Below are 19723 nucleotides of genomic sequence, written 5' to 3' on the forward strand. Positions count from 1 at the left end.
TCACCCCTTTACCGCACTTTAAAAGTGCGGTAGATTTTTTTAAAAAATTATTAAAAATTCTACCGCACTTTTAAAGTGCGGTAGAAATTTTTTATTTAAAAAAAATAATAATTTTACTCTCAAACCAGAATTTAGGAAATATTTTTTTTTTTTAACTTTATTTTGCAAAAAGCCCTTATATTTCAAACAAAAATTAGCTCAAGTCAATTATAGATCATAGAAATCCAAGAACAAAATGCAATTAATTTAACACTGGAAAACACAAATAATCAAGCATTGAACTTGTACATCCTCAATTCTATGAAAATCCAAATTTGGACAGCAGAGGAATCGTTATCTTCTTTTTCTTCTATTGGAGTTGCAGGTGACAGCGGAGATATGTTATTGCAACTCTTCGGCAGTGGCAGTCCACACAGCAAAGGATTTCCCTCAAATGTTGCAAATTGTGCAAGCCTCTCAGATGTTTTACCTGAAAAGTTGTTGTGTGCTACACTGAATACAGCTAGGGAATATAGCCGAGTAAGTTGAGGAGGAATTTTCCCTTCCAAATTGTTGTAAGAAAGATCCAAGCTCTCAATTTGCCCCAGGTTTGAAAATGTTATGGGATTGCTCCGATCAACTTGTTGTGGGACAAATTCAACACCTTGATCATGCTGAGATTTCCAATTTCAGGAGGAATCTCACCTCTCAAAAAGTTACAAGAAAGGTCGATACCAGAGAAATAGCGAAGGATGATTGCCTGGTAAAAATAGGAAGAATACATGAGTCGCACTGAAACCCCAGTTTCTGGGTTAAAAAATCTACTAGGTTGATTAGACTTTTCTCGTTTCTCATACCAACTACTACAGCTTAGGCAATGAGGAATATGACCAGAAAGATTGTTATGAGAAAGATCAATTAAGCTTAACTTATCCAACTTGCATAGCTGAATTGGAATTTCACCTTCAAAATGATTCTGACTCAAAAGAATATAACTCAACGGAATCTCTCCGATCCATTTTGAAATTCTCCCTATCAAATTATTATGGCTAATATCCAACACCACCAATGAAGGGCAATTATGGAATGAATCCTTTAACAATCCTTGCAGCATATTTTTAAACAAATGGACTTCTGTGAAATCTTTAGGGCAGAAATTGCATGATAAACTTCCAAAAATGTTGTTCTGTGAAAGATGTAAAATTTGAAGTTGAGACAAATTCCCTATCCAATTAGGAATCTTACCAGAGAGATGATTATAATTGACACCCATTATTTTAAACTCGTTACATTTTAACAGGCTACTTGGGATGCTTCCAGAGAAATTGTTGTTGGATAAATCTAAACTTTCTAGCAAACTCATATTTCCCAGTATTTGGCCTTGCAAACTGTTGTTTGAAAGTATAATGAGCCACAACCAGTGGTGAAGTGCTCTGGTATGCTACCTGCAATCTATTTTCGGATAAGTCTAATCTTTCCAATAAGCTCATATTTCCAATGAAGATGGAATACTACCACTGAAACCATTCCTTGACATCATTAGATATGTCAATCTGGGCGAATGCGTTCCAATCTCTATTGGAACAGAGCTACTGAAGAAATTATCTTAGATATCTAAGTATGACAAGTGCACATGAGAATAAAGTGGTAATTGGAGAGGCCCTGAAAGAGAATTGTTGATTAAGTAAAGTGTTTCTAGTTTTGTGTTGTTGTGCAACAACCAAGATGAAAACTGTTCTCTCATTTGAATGTGCGACAAATCAACAACACATTCAAATCAACAAATTTCAGGTTAGGGTGTTAGTAGAGGAATTTGGAGAATGCTCCACAATATCCATCACCAGATAGAATAAGGCTCTCTAATTGAAAACTTGGATTCCAAGACTGATGATGTGCCTCTGCAAACACTTTGTTATCCGAACTTTTCAAGTACTTGAGCTTTGAATGGACTTAGTGAGATTGGGATTTGAAAGAAATTAGAGAGATCTAAGTCTTGAAGGGTTGTTAAAATCTTGAGAGGAGATAAAGAGATATTTCCACTGAAGAGATTATTGGAGAGATCCAACTGTAGAATAGAAGTAAAATTTGCTAGATACAATGGTAAGCTACCACCAAGGTTATTGTAGCTAATATCTGGCATTTGGATACGTTTTAATTTGCATATACCTAAAATTAATTATTCATTTATAAATGATTTAGCTAAAATATCCAAATAATGTGGAAGATATCTCAAATTCACTTTATCTTGGATAACAAAAATTCTGCTATTAAGTCCACAGAACTGTGTTGATAATGTTTTAAGGAATGACAAAATTCCAGTCGTTCGTACAAAGTTATTGTTCATCGTGGAGTCATTCAAAAACAAGTGTTGTAAATTCTTCATACGTGGCAAGCCTATAATAATAGAAATAATACATTAATCAACAATAAATTTAAATATATATGGAAAAACGGATACGTAATGTGAATTTTAATTATTTCATGTTATTTACTAAGTTAAAATGGAATCAATTTTTCTTCTAAGCAGAAGAGGGAGAAGTTTTGATTGCTATGGTAAAATTCAAATAAATCAAAGACAAAAGTTCAAGTGAAGGAAGTGTTTCAAGATTTTGGAGGGAGGAAGTTTCTATCCATAGAGGACAAGCCAAGATACAACCAGGGGCGGAGTAACGCCCCTGAAAATTTGGAGCAAGTTGGAAAATGATGCTGGGATCTTTCCTGTCAAACTGTTGTGAGACAAATTTAGTACATGGATCTCATTGAGGTACCCAATTTCAATAGGAATTTGGCCTGTCAAATGGTTGCACGAGAGATCAATTCCAGAGATGTAAGATAGCATTCTTCCTTGGTAAAAATAGGGTGTACTCTTTGTTGTGAATTCCGAATGTTCATCCATAGAAACAGGAGCAGAAGCATTATATGAACCTTCTTGCTGCCTATATGAGTTGCTTGCAGATCTTAGGCAAGGGAGAATAGGACCAGAAAGTTGATTATGAGAAAGATCAAGCAAACTTAATTGAGTCAAGTTGCACAATTGAACTGGGATTTCCCCATCAATATGGTTAGTAGCTCAATTGAGAAAATTTTCCAATCCATGATGGAATGCTTCCAGTCATATGATTATGGCCCAAATCTAACACAATTAACTCAGAGCAACCATAAAATGCATCCTCCAATGACCCTTGTAACCTATTTCTAGACAAATAAATTTCTTGTCTATTTGAAGTGCAAAAGTTAGATGGTAGACTTCCTGAGATATTATTCATTGAAAGATCCAAAACGCGAAGAACCACCTTGGGATCCTGCCATATAAGTTGTTATGTCTAAGATCCAACCCTCGTAAAAAGGAGCTGTTAGACAAGCTATGTGGAATGCTGCCAGTGAATTGATTGCCATCCAATTGTAGCTCATACAGAAACCTTAAGTTAGAGGTTTCAGAAAATATTTGGCCTTGCAAACTGTTGTTTGAAAGTATGAGTTCTTGCAATGAGACACAACCAATGGTTAAGTCCTCTGGTATAGTACCTGACAATCTATTGTTGGATAAGTCTAAATGTTCCAACAAGCTCATATTTCCAAATGAAGAGGGAATGCTGCCATTGAAACCATTTCCCGACATGCTTAGATGGGTCAACTTTCAATGTGGGATTGGTATTGGTGAACGAGCATGCTCACAACCTTATTCGCGAGCTTGTTCATAAACTTGAAAACGAAGCGAGCCTAAACGAGTTGAATACTGATAAGTTCAAGCTCAGCTTGTTTATTAAACGAGCCTAAAAAGTGAGTCCGATCGAGATTTTATCAAGTCGAGTCTCGAATAGCTTACGACCAGTTTGGTTCGTTTACACCCCTAGGTTTGCTAAACCCAAGTGGATATGAAGAGATATTTTCAATGAAGTGATTGAAAGAGAGGTCTAATTATTGAAGAGAAGTCAAATTTGCTAGACACAAAAGTAAGTTACCACTGAGATCGTTGTAACTAATGTCTAGTATTTGGAAATGCTTCAATTAACAAATATATGAAAATTATTGATTTTACAAATTATTTTAACTAAAATTTATTATTAAAATGAAAAAGATCTCAAATAAGAAGAAACTGCATTCGTTTATCTTAGTTCATAAGTATGATGCCACTAAATCCACAGTTCCACATTGATAATGTTTTAAGGAAAAGAAGTACTTCAAGATTTTGGAGTAAGTTTTTATCTACAGAGAAGCCATCTAAATACAACTCTTTCAAATTAGTGAGATTAGAGCCTGTTTAAAAGAATAAATAAATTTTAATTAGTTTTTTTAATGAATAAAAAATAGTAATTATAAGCATAACTATAAAAAAATACCAACCGTCAGCAAATCTCGTCCCTTTTAAATCAATTCAGCCCATACGTAACGACCCGAAAATTGGACCGCTACCGGCGCTAGGATCCAGATCGACTTAAGGTCGCCGGGACCCGTAGCAAGCATGCTATACTCTCTGTGTACCTGTAAAATTTCATACATGATCATACATTTTCTGTAAAACATAAAGCTTTGCTCTGTACTAGGGCTCAACCTGTGCATGCACTAACTCTATATATGTTAAGCCTAGTTTTTCATACTCATCAATAAAACATTTTCATAAACAGACTATGTATACAAAAAGGGATTTACAAAACATATGGGTCAAGCACAATACTATACTCTGTACAATACCAAAACATCTCTTATACATTATTACATATCCACACTATGCTATTACACAACTCTTTACTCTTTCTGTACTCTGCTGAACTCCCCCTGTACTCTGGACCTGCAAGACTGGGGTTAAGGAAGAGGGGTGAGCTATACTAACCCAGTGAGTAGAACAATAAAAACATGTTAATAAACATGCCAAATGAAATGCATCACATCACAAGTAATCACATATCGAACGGACTGAATAAAAAATCCCTCAGTGCCCGGCCCGCGAAGGAGCTCCTCAGGACTTTATTATACAATCAATAGTACAAAAGTACTCTGTGCCCGGCCCTCTCGGGGCTTCTCAGGACTTTACTGTGCCCGGCCCTCAATGGGGCTCCTCAGGACTTTACTGGGAGGGCTAATGAAACAAACTCTATGTCCGTTCGCAAATTCAATAAATAATGCAATGCACATATTAGTGAATTCTAATGCCATCAGCCTATTGCATAATCATGGTGTATGAAACATGTTAAAAGCATTTGATTTCTCAATTAAAAAGATTAAGTTCCGTTCCACTCACCTTTGGCTAACTCTGTACTGACTCTGAAAACTCTGAAGCAGTGCTCACTGCTGATCTCTTCGGTTCCTCTGGTCCGTTCCTACACAGGTGGACTCAAATGATGGACCAAACTAACTCAAGAACATCTCTATAAAACTCCCCAAAACCCCCCTAAAACATCCTAAAACAATCAAGGAAAACATGTAAAAGATGGCTGGACAGGGTACTTTCGGCGGCAGGTTCGGTGGCCGAAAGTCCTTCCAGAGCCGAAACTCAGACACATTCGGCGGCACCTTCGGCTGTCGAAAGTCATTTCCAGAGATGAAAGTCTCAACCTTAGGCGGCACATTCGGCGGCCGAAACTCCACTCCAGAGTCGAAAGTCCAAACTTTCGGGGGAGAGTTTAGGCAGCCGAAACCACCTCCTTAGCATGTTCAGCGGCCGAATCTTCCTTCGGCGGCCGAAACTGGGTTCTCCAGTAAGGCAAAACCCTTCTCTGTTTCATGCAAAACTTCTCCAAACTTCACTCAAACATGCAACCAACAACTCAACAACAAGCATATACTCAAGTACATGCACAAAGGGGTCCAAAACTAACTTAAAAACCCCATCAAACATCACAACTCAACACATAAACATGCTATCACCAACAAACAACCAAAAACCCTACTTAACCTAACCATGTATCTCTACCCATAAAGCTCCATAAAACTTTCATAAAACATATAAAGAAGTTAAGGATCTTCACTTACCTCTTGAAAACGAGAGAATAGGCGATCCTAACGTGGAGATATGGAGAAACTCGCTCTCAAAGTCTCCAAGCTTCAAAACTTTGGTCTTTAACTCAAAAGCTTCAAAACATCATGAAACTTGTCAAAACTTGTCAAAACTTTGAAAGATTTGAGAAACTATGAAGATCATCCAAGGAAGATCATGGTCTCACCTCTCTCCGTGGAAATGGAAAGAAAAATCTTATCCATTGACCGACATGTGGCCTTTTATAAGTGGCTTGGCCAGACCACCTTCGGCGGCCAAACGTGATTCCAAAACCATGCAACGTTCGGCGGCCGAACATCACTTTCGGCGGCCGAACCTGCCTTTTCTTCCTTAGTGCTTTTCTTTCAAAAACTTATTTTCTTTATACTTAAAACCTTAAAACACATTAAAACACTTTAAAAAAACATATCTATTTCCCTTCTAGAGGGTTTCGACATTCGGGATTCCGCCAACTGTAGGAATTTCGATGCCGAACTCTAGCCGGTATTACATTCTCCCCCTTAAGAACATTCGTTCCGAATGAGCTAAACACATAAAATGGAGGAAAAAACTAACCTTGTAGACTCACATGTCTACAAGGTGCACTCTTCTATACTTTGGTGTTTCCAAATATTTTGTAAAAAACAGACTGTCGGTTTTCTGGCCATCAAACGGAGCTTTCACTTGCAATGTGATCACTCAGCCGAACTTCACCCTTGATCTCTATGGCCGCCGCCGGCGGATCCTCCAAGTCTACAGCTCAGAAAGCTCCTACAAGCCCCAAATCCACCACAAAATTCAAACCCAGAAGATCCAAAAATCAAAACAAGCACTTGACTAAACAACTCATTTCTCTGCTCACCTCAGCTACCTCCGCTGCCCACTCTTTCCTCAACCAAAATGACCTCCTTCTGCTCCCTTCCCAATCTCTCACCCTCGAATATCTCCTTTCTTCGATCCCTTTCTCTTCCCCTCCGATTTCTCTTCCTTCTGAATCCTTCTTTTATCGCTTCCTTTCTTCCGCCTCGGATTTCGACCCCCGCTGGTGTCAAATTTTTCGCATGTCCAAGCAGACCTTCTCAAATCTTCTCGCTGTTCTCTCACCATCTCTCCTTTCTTTTCTTCCCCCCTCCATTCCCCCCGATTCTGCCATTGCTGCCACCCTCTTCCGACTCTCCCACGGCGCATCTTACGAATCAGTAGCGCGTAGATTTGGACTTGATTCACCTGCCGCCGCGTGCCTCGCGTTTTACTCTGTTTGTAAAACAGTGAACGAGAAATTGGGGGACTTGGTGAATTTCGGAAGGGATTTGGAGCGCTTAGTGGTCGGATTTGAATGGATTTCACTCCCTAATTGTTGTGGGGTTTTGGGGTTTGGGAAATTTGGTGTTGATAGTGAAGTGCTTGGGAAAAATGGGTCCCTGTTAGTTCAGGCGTTGGTGGATTCTGAGGGGAGATTCTTGGATATCTCTGCTGGGTGGCCTTGTACAATGAAGCCGGAGTCCATCTTCAGCCAAACAAAGCTGTATTCGCGTGTGGAAGGATCAAATGAGTTACTGAACGGTTCTTGTTATCAGCTCAGTGAAAGCAGTTCAATTCCCCAATACATATTGGGCGATTCATGTTTCCCTTTGTTGCCATGGCTGTTAACTCCTTTTATTAGATCGAATGAGGTGGACAGTTTCGGTTCAGCAGATAGGGAGTTCAATGCAGCTCATAACAGAGCAATGGGATTGGTTGGGAATGCGTTTGGGAGGGTTAAAGCTAGGTGGCAGCTGTTGGGGAGGAGATGGAAAGAGGATTGCGTTGAATTTTTCCCATATGTGATAGTAATGGGTTGTTTGCTGCATAATTTTCTAATAAAGTATAGCGAGCCATTGCCAGAGGAGAGCGTCGGACGTATTCTACGGGAAGAGGAACTGCCAATTTTTGAAGGAGAGGCAGATGAGAGAGGGGAGAGGAACAGGTATGCGCTTGCTAAGTACTTGAGTAGGGTGAGCATGAGAAGGTAAATAATGAATATAAATAATGCTAGTAACTATGCTGGTCTTAGTTCTTAGTTGGTGGTAGTTGCAGCATTAGTAGTAGTGGGAGTAAGTTTGCTTTGTTTTCTTTTGTGTAAATAAAAGGCAGTTGCAACATCGTTCTGATGTTGTGGGTTGTGTCCTGTTGAGAGAGATCTTCTCACTTTAGCATAGAAAGGTTAGTTGTTTGAATCGAAACTATACTGCTAGATTTTAAACGGTGGGTTTTCTTCTGGTTTTTTAGTTCAGAATAGGAAAAGGGCAGACTCAAACCACAAACAAGCACTTATATAAGATATGATTTGGACCCTGAATTGTTGTCCATGTCTGATTAAGTTTGATAGTGAAGTGCTAGAGGAAAATGTGTCCTTGTCAGTTCAGGGTTGGTGGATTCTGAGGGGAGATTCTTGGATATCTCTGTTGGGTGGTCTTGTACAATGAAGCAGGAATCCATCTTCAGCCAAACAAAGCAATTCGCAAATCAAAGGCGTTACCAAATGGACCTTGTTATCAGCTTAGTGAAAACAATTTAATTCCTCAATACATACTGAGGGATTTGTGTTTCCCTTTGTTGCCTTGTGCTATTAACTTCTTTTATTAGGTCCAATAAGGATCAGCTCAAAGGGAGTTCAACGCAGCTCATAGCAGAGCAATTGGATTGGTTGGTAATGTGTTTGGGAGAGTTAAAACTCGGTGGCAGCTGTTGGGGAGGCAGTGGAAAGAGGATTCCGTTGAATTTTCCTCATTTGTGATAGTAATCGGTTGTTTGCTGCATAATTTTCTAATAAATTATAGGGAGCCATTGCCAGAGGAGAGCCTCCTGAATTCTATGGGAGGCGGAACTGCCAATTTCGAAGGTGAGGCAGATAAGTGGGGAGGGGAACAGATATGCGCTTGCTAACCCTTGAGTAGGGTGAGCATGAGAAGGTAAATAATGCTACTACTTATGCTGGTCTTAGTTCTTAGTACTTAGTAGTAGAACTGAGTTTGTTTTGCTTTGGTATAAATAAAAGATAGTTGTTTGCTTGTTGCGTGGATTAGCAATCTGATGTTTTGGATTGTATCTTGTTGAGAGAGATTTTCACCTTAGGGAAGAATGGTACCAACTTCAGCTTAGTAGAGATTTTACAAAGAGAAATGCAACTTCATCTTAGGTGCTTTCCATCAATCAGTAATCACTTGCCTGTATGGCAGGATTGGGAGTTTTAGAACCCTTAAATTAACAAATGGAAAAAAATTAAACCAGAAATCGTTATCATATTCAGACCAACAAATTGATTGATTATGGTTGGGCCAACAATTTGCTCTGTTTTCAGAAGCCAAGCCATAGGTGGAAACAAATTGATGGATAAGTGTGAAATATTTTTCATTGATTCATTTATTCAGAATTTTTGTAAAATCAAACTAGGAATTGCAAAGACTTTTTTCTAAAGCATGGATAGCAACACTGCAGAAATAATGCAACTAATCTCCTCTAAAATAAAGACGATTTGGACTGAGAAAGCTTAGTTGGAAAAAAAGGCAAGAGATTTAAGTAAATTCAATGTTGGGTGTAAATATAGCATTTCAAACACACATTTTACATCACTGCTTGAGATTCAATCTCGAGGTCAATTGAAAGTACAGAAAAAGAAAAAACTTGCAGAATGCTTTCAAGCTGAATTCATCTGCGTAAGCTACAAAATCTAAATTTGAATAAAACTACAAGATTGTCAATTATAAAATAATAGCAATTCTCTATACTCACCTCAATGAAGTAAAACCATACTCGTCGCCAGTACGGATTTATGTATAGAACTGCAGCTATTGTCAACAACACCACACTGTAAGCTACCCCAAAACTTATGTAGAAAACACCCATGTCCATGAAGCCATTGCTTTCTTCATTCTCAATTGAAGTTCTTGATTTTGATGGAGGTGATACCATTTCAGTACAATTTCTTGGCAGTGGCCATCCACAGAGAAAAGGATTTCCTCGATAACTGCTTTCATCAAATGTCCCAAATTGTGCAACCTTATCAAGTGTCCTGCCAGATAAATTATTATACGACACATTGAAAACTTCCAAAAAAGTTAACTCAGTAAGCTGAGGAGGGATGTTCCCTTCCAAGTTGTTGTATGACAGATCTAAGCTCTCAATTTGGCGCAAGTTGGAAAATGATGCTGGGATTTTTCCTGTCAAACTGTTGTGAGACAAATTTAGTACATGGATCTCATTGAGGTACCCAATTTCAATAGGAATTTGGCCTGTCAAATGATTGCATGAGAGATCAATTCCAGAGATGTAAGATAGCATTCTTCCTTGGTAAGAATAGGATATACTCTTTGTTGTAAATTCCAAAGGTTCAGTAGAAGCATTATATGAACCTTCTTGCTGCCTATATGTTTTGCTTGTAGATCTTAGGCAAGGGAGAATAGGACCAAAAAGATGATTATGAGAAAGATCAAGCAAACTTAATTGAGTCAAGTTGCACAATTGAACTGGGATTTCCCCATCAATATAGTTATGCCCCAAGATTAGGTAGCTCAATCGAGAAAATTTTCCAATCCATGATGGAATGCTTCCAGTCATATGATTATGGCCCAAATCTAACACAGTTAACTCAGAGCAACCATAAAATGCATCCTCCAATGACCCTTGTAGCCCATTTCTAGACAAATAAATCTCTTGTATAATTGAAGGGCAAAAGTTAGATGGTAGACTTCCTGAGATATTATTCATTGAAAGATCCAAAACGCGAAGAAAGTACATGTTCCCCAGCCACCTTGGGATTCTACCATATAAGTTGTTATGACTAAGATCCAACACTTCTAAAAAGGAGCTGTTAGACAAGCTATGTGGAATGCTGCCAGTGAATTGATTGTCATCCAGTTGTAACTCATACAGAAACCTTAAGTTAGAGGTTTCAGAAAATATTTGGCCTTGCAAACTGTTGTTTGAAAGTATGAGTTCTTGCAATGAGACACAACCAATGGTTAAGTCCTCTGGTATAGTACCTGACAATCTATTGTTGGATAAGTCTAAACGTTCCAACAAGCTCATATTTCCAAATGAAGAAGGAATGCTACCACTGAAACCATTTCCCGACATGTTTAGATGTGACAATTTTGGCAGATATGTTCCTATCTCTGGTGTGATGAAGCCTTGGAAGAAATTGTCTGAGATATCCAACACTGACAAATTCATATGGGAATGAATTGGTAATTTCAGAGATCCTGATAGAGAGTTGTTGATTAAGTAAAGTTTTTCCAATTTGGTGTTGTTTTGTAACAACCAATATGGAAACCCTTCACTCATTTGAATGTGCGACAGATCAATAAATTGTAGGTCATGCTGGTGATAGAGAAATTTGGGGAATGCTTCGCCATATCCACCACTAGATAATACAAGCTTCTCCAACTGAAATCTTGGGTTCAAGTACTGATCATTTGTTTCTGCAAATATTTTGTTACCCCTACTTTCCACGTACTTGAGTTTTGAATGGTTGAAAATTGGACTTAATGAGATTGGAATTTGAAAAAGATTGTCTGAAACTGATAGATATTCGAGGTTTGTTAAACCCTCAAGTGGAGATGAAGAGATGTTTCCAGTGAAATGATTGGAAGAGAGGTCTAATTGTCGAAGAGAAGTCAAATTTACCAGACATAAAGGTAAGTTACCACTGAGATCATTGTGGCTAATGTTTAGCATTTGGAGATATTTCAATTTGCAAATACCTGAAAATTATTGATTTTACAAATTATTTTAACTAAAGTTTGTGATTAAAATGAAAGAGATCTCAAATACGAAGAAACTGCATTTGTTTTACCTAGGTTCACAGGTAAGATGCCACTAAGTTCACAGTCTGGCATTGATAATGTTTCAAGTAAAGGAAGTGTTTCAAGACTTTGGAGGAAGTTTCCATCCACCCAAGAGCCATTTAAATATAACTCTCTCAAATTGGTGAAATTAGAGCCTGTTTCAAAAAAATGAATAACTATTAATTAATTTTTAATGAATAAAAAATAGTAATTATAAGCATAACGACAAAAAATACTAACCTTGAGTAAATCTTGTCCCTTTTAAATGACTCTGGCCCATATATAGGGTCTCGAGATTGGTGAATGCTCCCAATGACTCTAATAGCATGTTGCTTCCTTTTATACCACGTAGATAAAGCGCTTTTAAATTTTTTAAGCTTCTCATTCCTATAAGTAACAAAATAGTGAAAAATAATACAATTTTCACTAAATATATTAAATATTTATTTATAATTTTTTTAAAAAAAAATTCAATATTCTAGTGGTTCAATTATTATTATTTCCAAATCTAGTGGTTCAATTATGGTCTAGATTTAAAACAAATTTTAAAAATTAACAGAACAATAATGTGGTAAATCCGTAAGTAATGTTTAACTCATCATTTCTATTAACTTTATTATGAAAATAATTGTTTAAAAAAGTATAATATAAAACATAAAAATAATAATATTAACTAATCATCTCCTATTTTGTTCACTAATTCATCCATTAAAATTTACTAATTTCAATTTTTTTTTTTCTAAGTCTAATAGTTTATGAAAGTCACTAAATAATTTAAACATTATTCATAGGGCTTTTTCTTTTTCAATTTTAAAGTTTAAAATTTAAATAGTCTAATATATAATTTTAATCGCATAAATAGAGATAAATAAATATAATAATCACTTTTTAAATAAATAAATATATTTTTATTTTCCTTTTAATCAATTGTTTTGTTTAACTTTAACTAGAATAATTTGAATTAAAAATCTCATAATTATAGAGATAATATTATTAAATTAAAATGTATTGATATGAAAAATTGTATTTTTATATGATATTATAATTACAATATTAAAACAATGTAATAAGACACTATACGTAAAAGCAAAAAATTAGTTTTTTTTATTAAGACAATGTAATTTAATTATTTATTTTATTAATTACTTTTTTATAATTTCATTAATAAATTTTATCACTATTTTTTATTTTTTTATATTGAAATAGATGAATAGCAGTGATGAGAAAAAAAAAATTGAGAGCAACATTATAAAAATACATAATTTGTGTGTTTTAATTTCTATAATATCTTAAATGAACAAGTATTATGCTTAATATTCAATAAATAGCACTACTTTGCCATTTGGCTTATGAAAGTTTTTGTTTTAAATTGAAAAAAAAATTGTAATTCATTTGCGGCTTCAATATATTTTTATCTATTAGATTTTAATAATTTTTAAGTATTATTATATGTCTAACTGAATATTAATTTTAAATTTCTTTATTTAAAATAACAAAAAGTATTAAAAAATAGGCTAATTAATACCTTTTGAACCGATAAATTTTGTAATATTATTTCCATCTAAACTCAGCACCTCCAAATTACTCATGGTATCTGATTCTGATTAGTAAAAAAACACATAATTAAAATAATAATTATAAATATGATAATTCAATGAATTAGTAGTTTAATGACAAAGAGAAAAGAAATATCTCTAACCTTTTAAATCAAAAGGCCCTTCAAATTGATTATAATTCATCCATAGAGTTTTAAGAAAGGAGAGACTCCTAAGAGATGATAAAACGTCATTTTCAAGGTTATTGAAACTCATGTCTAGAAATTCTAGATTGCTCATATTTGATAAGTCTTCACCACCTGCATATGTATAAAAACTTTTTGTGCATTAAATTTTTTATTTTACTTATTTTAAAAAATAAAATAAAATATTATGAATGAATAATTATACCTACCATTGAAAGGCTTAAATCCTTCAATTGCATTGTAATTAATGGTCTAGATTTAAAATAAACTTTAAAAATTAAGAGAACAATAATGTAAGTAATGTTCAACCCATCATTTTTATATAGTTAATAAATATATCTATTTATGAATATAATAGATTTATTATGAAAATAATTGCTTAAGAAACTATAATATAAAACATAAAAATAATAATCCATTAAATTTTACTAATTTCAATTTTTTATTAAGCAATTTATGAAAGTCACGAATAATTTAAACATTACTCATAAAACTCTTTAAAGTTCAAAATTTAAATAGTCTAATATATAATTTTAATCGCATAAATAGAAATAGATAAATATAATAATTACTTTTTAACAATACACTATGATTATATAAAAATAAATTAAACAATAAGAGAATAATTTATCCTATAAATATTTTAAAAATAAAAAATGAATATACTTAAAAGTTAAAAATTTAAAGATTGAAAAGGAATAGTGAAATTGTTGTAAAAATAATATTTCAGATTGCAATTTTATTTATAAAAGAATTGTTATTAAATTTTAAAATTTTTATAATATTTAATTTATCTCAATATCAAAATATATTGAATCATTACCATAATATATTTTTATTTTCTTTTTAATCAATTGTTTTGTTTAACTTTAACTAGAATAATTTGAATTAAAAATTTCATAATTATAGAGATAATATTATTAAATTAAAAGGTATTGATATGAAAAATTGTAATTTAATATGACATTATAATTACAATATTAAAATAATGTAATAAGACACTATACGTAAAAAGAAAAAAATTAATTCTAAAATTTAGTCACTAAATAATTAGTAATTTAATTATTGATATTTTAGATAATTAATGAATCATCGATAATTTATTTTATTAATTATTTTTTTATAATTTTATTAATAAATTTTGTCATTATTTTTTAATTTTTTTTATATTGAAATATAGACAAGTAGCAGTGATGAGAGGAAAAAAATTGAGAGCAAGATTATAAAAATACATAATTTGTGTGTTTTAATTTCTATAATATCTTAGATGAACAGGTATTATGCTTAATATTCAATAAATAGCACTACTTTGCCATTTGGCTTATGAAAATTTTGATTTTAAATAATAAAAAGAATTGTAATTCATTTGTGGCTTAAATACCTGTCTATCTAGGACTGATTTAGACACTTCAATATGTTCTTATCTATTAGATTTTAATAATTTTTAAGTATTATTACACTTTTAATTAAATATCAAATTTAAATTTTTTTATTCAAAATAACAAAAAGTGTTAAGAAATAAATAATTAATACCTTTTGAACTGACAAACTTTGTAATGTTGTTTCCACTCAAACTCAGCACCTCTAAATTACTCAAGGTATCCAATTCTGATTAGTAAAAAATAACATATAATTAAAACAATAATTATAAATATAAATAATTAAATTAATTAATAGTTTAATGAGAAGATAAAAAAAATATCTCTAACCTTTTAAATTAAAAGATCCTTTCAATTGATTATAATCCATCCATAGAATTTTAAGAGAGAAGAGACCCGTGAGAGATGATATAACGCCATTTTCAAGGTAATTGTAATGCATGCCTAAAAATTCTAGATTGTCCATATTTAATAATTTTTCACCACCTGCATATGTATAAAAACTTTTTATACATTAATTTTTTATTTTACTTATTTAAAAAAATAAAATAAAATATTATAAAAAATAATTATACATACCATTGAAAGAATTAAAACCTTCAATTTCGTTGCCCCCTATACTCAAACTTTTTAAATTTGTGAAGCTGTTCAATTCTACACTCATCACGAGTAACTAATTAAGAATATATAATAGTATGAGTGGACATATAAAAATGGAGAAAATTAGTTAGGTATGCTCACCTTTAATATTAATTCTTCCTTTTATGAGATTATAATCTAAATATAGATATTTCAAAGATGAGAGATGAGTTAGAGATGATAAAATATTATTGTTGAAGTTATTAAAACCTAAATTAAGAAATTTCAAATTCTCAAGTGAGGATAGCCTTTGAAAACCTGCATATATAAAAATCAATTATAATCATATATAAATAGAAAGAGAGAAAAAATGTATGAAATGCAACTCGGTGGATTTCCAAATACTCATTTAATTTGGATTAATGCGATGCAATTATAATTATCATAATGAAAAATATAGATGTAAATAGACAAACCTTCATTCTTAAAATAACCTGCAATGTAATTTCCGCTTAAATCAAGATAGTTGAGGTGTTGGAAAGGAAGAAATAAAGAGGCGTTTAGATACCACGTTTCTAGTGAAAAATCTCTTATATCCATAAGATTGAGTTGGATAACATGTCCTGTGGTGGCACTGCACCTCACTCTTTCCCAATCACAACACTTGATAATATCAATTTCTATAGAATAATCATAAAAGAATAAATATGGATTATTTTGAAAAGAATAATAATCATTTTGAAGAGAATAGTTGAAATGAGACTGAAGTTGCAAGAGAGCAATTCTCTCAGTCTCCCAACAATCATTAGAGCACCAAACTCCTTGAAATAATAAAACCATCGTCATTGCTAATACCATAATGCACACCTTCATCACCTCCATTTTTAATATTGGTAGCTAGTTGATAGTATCACTTGCTCTTAATGCACAAGCTTTTGCCTATTATATACAGCATCTGTCTTATTAAAGCTATCATTTTCCATTACAAAAGTCTTCCATTTATTTTCCACAAGAAAATTCTCTTTAATTTACTTTTTTTTTTAATTTATGGTCATTGTTATCATTTTATTTTTTTTAACATGAGAGTGAGAGACCTTGACTTGATGTTAAACAGTTCACAATATGTATTTTCTGTGTATAAAATAAATAATTATTTACTGAAATATATTTTAGATATTTAATAACATTTTAAATTACTATCATAATAATGATATTTTAATGTGAATTTATTAAGTTTTATTTTAATTTTCAATATATATTATTATATAGTTTTCAATAATATTTCATAAATTTATAATTACATAAAATAAATAAGTTTAGTTAAATATAGTGAAAATAATTATATAAAAATTTTAAAATAAATGCTTAATTATTAATAAAATTAATAAAAAGAGGTGGATAAAAATGAAATTAATTTGAATTATTTCTTTTAATTTAATTTAATAACAATGAAATGTCATGCCAATCATTATATTAATTAACAATCTAAATTAATGATTTTATTTAAATAAAAAAATAATTACAAAAAAAATTTAAAATATTAAAATTCTAAATTTTATCAATTTTAATAATTATATGGTAAATTTTTTCTTAATAAGTGTTACTTGAAATCAGTTTTATTATTAAAAATGAGCCGTGTTAGCTGGTTTTGATAGTCCCATTCCATTCTACAAGGCTGGAGAAGTCTTCACATGGCAAGATGTCATTACTCAAGTCATCTTTTCGTGGGAGAGTTGACTTGTCAATTCTCATTGTGCTAACAGTCCTGCGGTTTCATTTTTGTGAAATAAATTAATATTTTAAATTTTCATATTCTTTAAACTTTTTTTTTAAAACAATAATAATAATAATCGAGTAATATTAATGATAGAAACGGTAATCAAACGGTGGTAATAGAAATAAGAGCAGAGTGATAGCAATCGTAATTATAGCAATGTGGCGGTAGAATAACGGTGGTGGGCTTGTTAATAATGTTACGAAAGGTTATTATTAATACAATTGGCAGCTAAATAATTACGGTGGTTAGATAAAATTATAATAGTGATAACAATAATCACATTAGCTATAACAATAAAATTAATTTTTAAAAATTGAGTTATTGAAAAGGAAAAAGAAATTAAATTATTACGAAAACGAAAAAAAGGAAGAAGTAAAAAAAATTGAATTTTAAAAATTAAGTTATTAAAAGAGATGGAAAAAAAAGTAAAAAAATTAATTTTTAAAAATTGAGTTATTGAAAAAGAAAAAACATTGAATTATTAAGAAAAAGAAAAAGAAGGGGTTATGGAGAGTAAAATTGAATTGAATTTTTTTATTTTTAATAAAATATAAAAAATTATTTTATTTATGAATAAAAATAAAGATTTTTTATTAAATTTATAGAAATATAAAAATAAATTTAATAATAATAATAATAATATCTAAAAATTAAATATACCTCTCTTAATTCAATAATAAAAATAGACCAAATGAACCGTGCTAAATGGTTTTATAGTCCACTCCAGCTATTACTTATTACTTATTTATTTTTGCCTAATAATTACAAGTTAAGAAAAAAAAAAAAAAAAGAAAAATCTCTATACTCAAAGATGACATTTCTGAGAGCTATCTTTTCAAAAGAGATTTAATTTATCGTTTCACTTATAATTCACGTCATTCTGTTATCCAGTATTTATCCTATAATTTTTAATGTGAATTTATTAAATTTTATTTTAATGTTTAATATATATTATTATATAGTTTTCAAACGAATGTCTTATTATTTGGTTTGGTTTGTTTAACTATTAATTTTCTGTGAATAGTGTTTAACTTTTAAAGAAAACTTTAATTTTAAGTCAATTTTATATAAAAAAAAAAGAAATTACGTTAATTAAAATAAAAAATTTTCATTTTAACAATAATATCAATTAAATCCTAAATCTTCTCTTTTAATTGCATACCTTTATTATCTAAAACATGGTATTGGTATATTGAAAGAATAATTTAAAAAAAAAAGAAGTATGTTGAAAGAAAGAATAATATATTCTTAAATTTTGAATGCATTTCTTTTAATTTAATTTAATAACTATTAAATATCATGTCTTCATATTAACCAACACTTTAAATTAATATTTAATAAAAAACTAAAAGAGATCATTGTAAAAAAATTTCAAATTTTATCAATTCTAATAATGAATTTTCTTAATAAGTATAATTTAAGATCAATTTTTATTATTAAAAATAAAAATAAAATAGATTATAATTATTAAAAAAAAGTGCAAAATATTCTTTTTTGGATTATAGCCTGGGGTAGAGCCGTGCTGACTGGTTTTGATAGTCCATTCCATGCTGCAAAGCTGGAGAAGTCTTCACGCGGCAAGATGTCATTTCTCAGTCATCTTTTCATGGGAATCTTTTACTTGTCAATTGTCATTATGCTAACAGTCCTGCGATTTCCCTTTTTTAAATAAATTAATATTTTAAATTTTCATAATTTTTATCTCCTTTAAACTTTTCAAAACTAAATTATCATTTTTTCATTATAAATAATTAATAAATTAAATTTTTATAAAATATTTTATTGGAGTAATGAAAATGTTTAGTTATCTAAATTTGTCTGATGTAACTATCATAATCAAAGTCTTTAATATTTTTGTAATATTTAAAATTATATGTTATCATTTTCCACAAATTGCAAGACTTCTCATCTAAGAGGGACCCGTAGTATTTGATTGAGTGTTATCAAATATTAATAATATAAAAAGTAATTTTTTTTTAGAAAATAAAAATCTAAACATGTAATGAAATGATAAAAGTTCAAATATAATTTTATTCATAATTTCACATTGAAAGCAATTCTCATTCTTAAACTTCTAATTTCTACGAGTGAGAATAGAGTAAAAATAATGAAATTTTTATAGCATATTTCAAGTGAGATAGAATTAATAATCTCATGTTCTGTTCATTAATTTTATTAACTTTTAATTTTAAATATTATTATATGCCTATGTATTGTACCCACGAATTTGATGATTTAAGAAATGAAAATCTTAGAAATTCTGATACTTCTAAAAACTTAAGACTCCTTATTTTCTATAATTATTATACACTTTATTCTTTTACATATATTAAGAAAGATAATTTTTTTTATTAATATTCTAATTATACTTATATTAAAAATATTAGCTTTTATTAAATATTAAAATATATTTTGAATATTCACTTTTTTTTAATGGAAGATTATTTTAGAAATAGTATAAAATTAAAT

The 19723-nt window shown here is 31.2% G+C and overlaps 3 protein-coding genes and 1 pseudogene across 3 annotated transcripts; 1 reads left to right on the forward strand and 3 right to left on the reverse strand.

Moving 5' to 3' along the window:
- Positions 1–269: 269 nt before the first annotated feature.
- On the reverse strand, positions 270–2119 carry LOC122721780 (annotated as a pseudogene).
- A 486-nt stretch (positions 2120–2605) lies between these two features.
- LOC110607869 (probable inactive leucine-rich repeat receptor kinase XIAO) lies at positions 2606–3598 on the reverse strand. Its single transcript, XM_043950691.1, is given in 4 exon segments — positions 2606–2769; positions 2959–3044; positions 3046–3268; positions 3271–3598. Coding segments are annotated over 4 exon segments (801 nt in total).
- A 2962-nt stretch (positions 3599–6560) lies between these two features.
- Positions 6561–8120, forward strand: LOC110607871 (protein ALP1-like). The gene has a single exon (XM_021747035.2). It carries the CDS (start codon positions 6679–6681, stop codon positions 7963–7965), a length of 1287 nt encoding a protein of 428 aa, XP_021602727.1. The 5' UTR covers positions 6561–6678; the 3' UTR covers positions 7966–8120.
- Positions 8121–9410: 1290 nt separating this feature from the next.
- On the reverse strand, positions 9411–11929 carry LOC122721772 (receptor-like protein 1). The gene is made up of 2 exons (XM_043950645.1): positions 11787–11929; positions 9411–11694 (listed from the first exon to the last, which is right to left on the reverse strand). Exons 1-2 carry the CDS (start codon positions 11827–11829, stop codon positions 9641–9643), a joined length of 2097 nt encoding a protein of 698 aa, XP_043806580.1. The 5' UTR covers positions 11830–11929; the 3' UTR covers positions 9411–9640.
- Positions 11930–19723: the final 7794 nt, after the last annotated feature.

Source organism: Manihot esculenta, chromosome 14, assembly GCF_001659605.2.
Source record: "Manihot esculenta cultivar AM560-2 chromosome 14, M.esculenta_v8, whole genome shotgun sequence".
NCBI classification, from domain to species: Eukaryota; Viridiplantae; Streptophyta; class Magnoliopsida; order Malpighiales; family Euphorbiaceae; genus Manihot; species Manihot esculenta.

What these genes read in the sequence shown, in the direction of transcription:
- LOC110607871 (XM_021747035.2), top strand. Translation starts at nt 6,679, where the DNA reads ATGGCCGCCGCCGGCGGATCCTCCAAGTCTACAGCTCAGAAAGCTCCT.
- LOC122721772 (XM_043950645.1), bottom strand. Translation starts at nt 11,829, where the DNA reads ATGCCAGACTGTGAACTTAGTGGCATCTTACCTGTGAACCTAG. An exon ending in CATCTTACCTGTGAACCTAG is followed by an intron (nt 11,695 to 11,786) that starts GTAAAACAAATG and finishes AATAATTTTCAG; the next exon opens with GTATTTGCAAATTGAAATAT.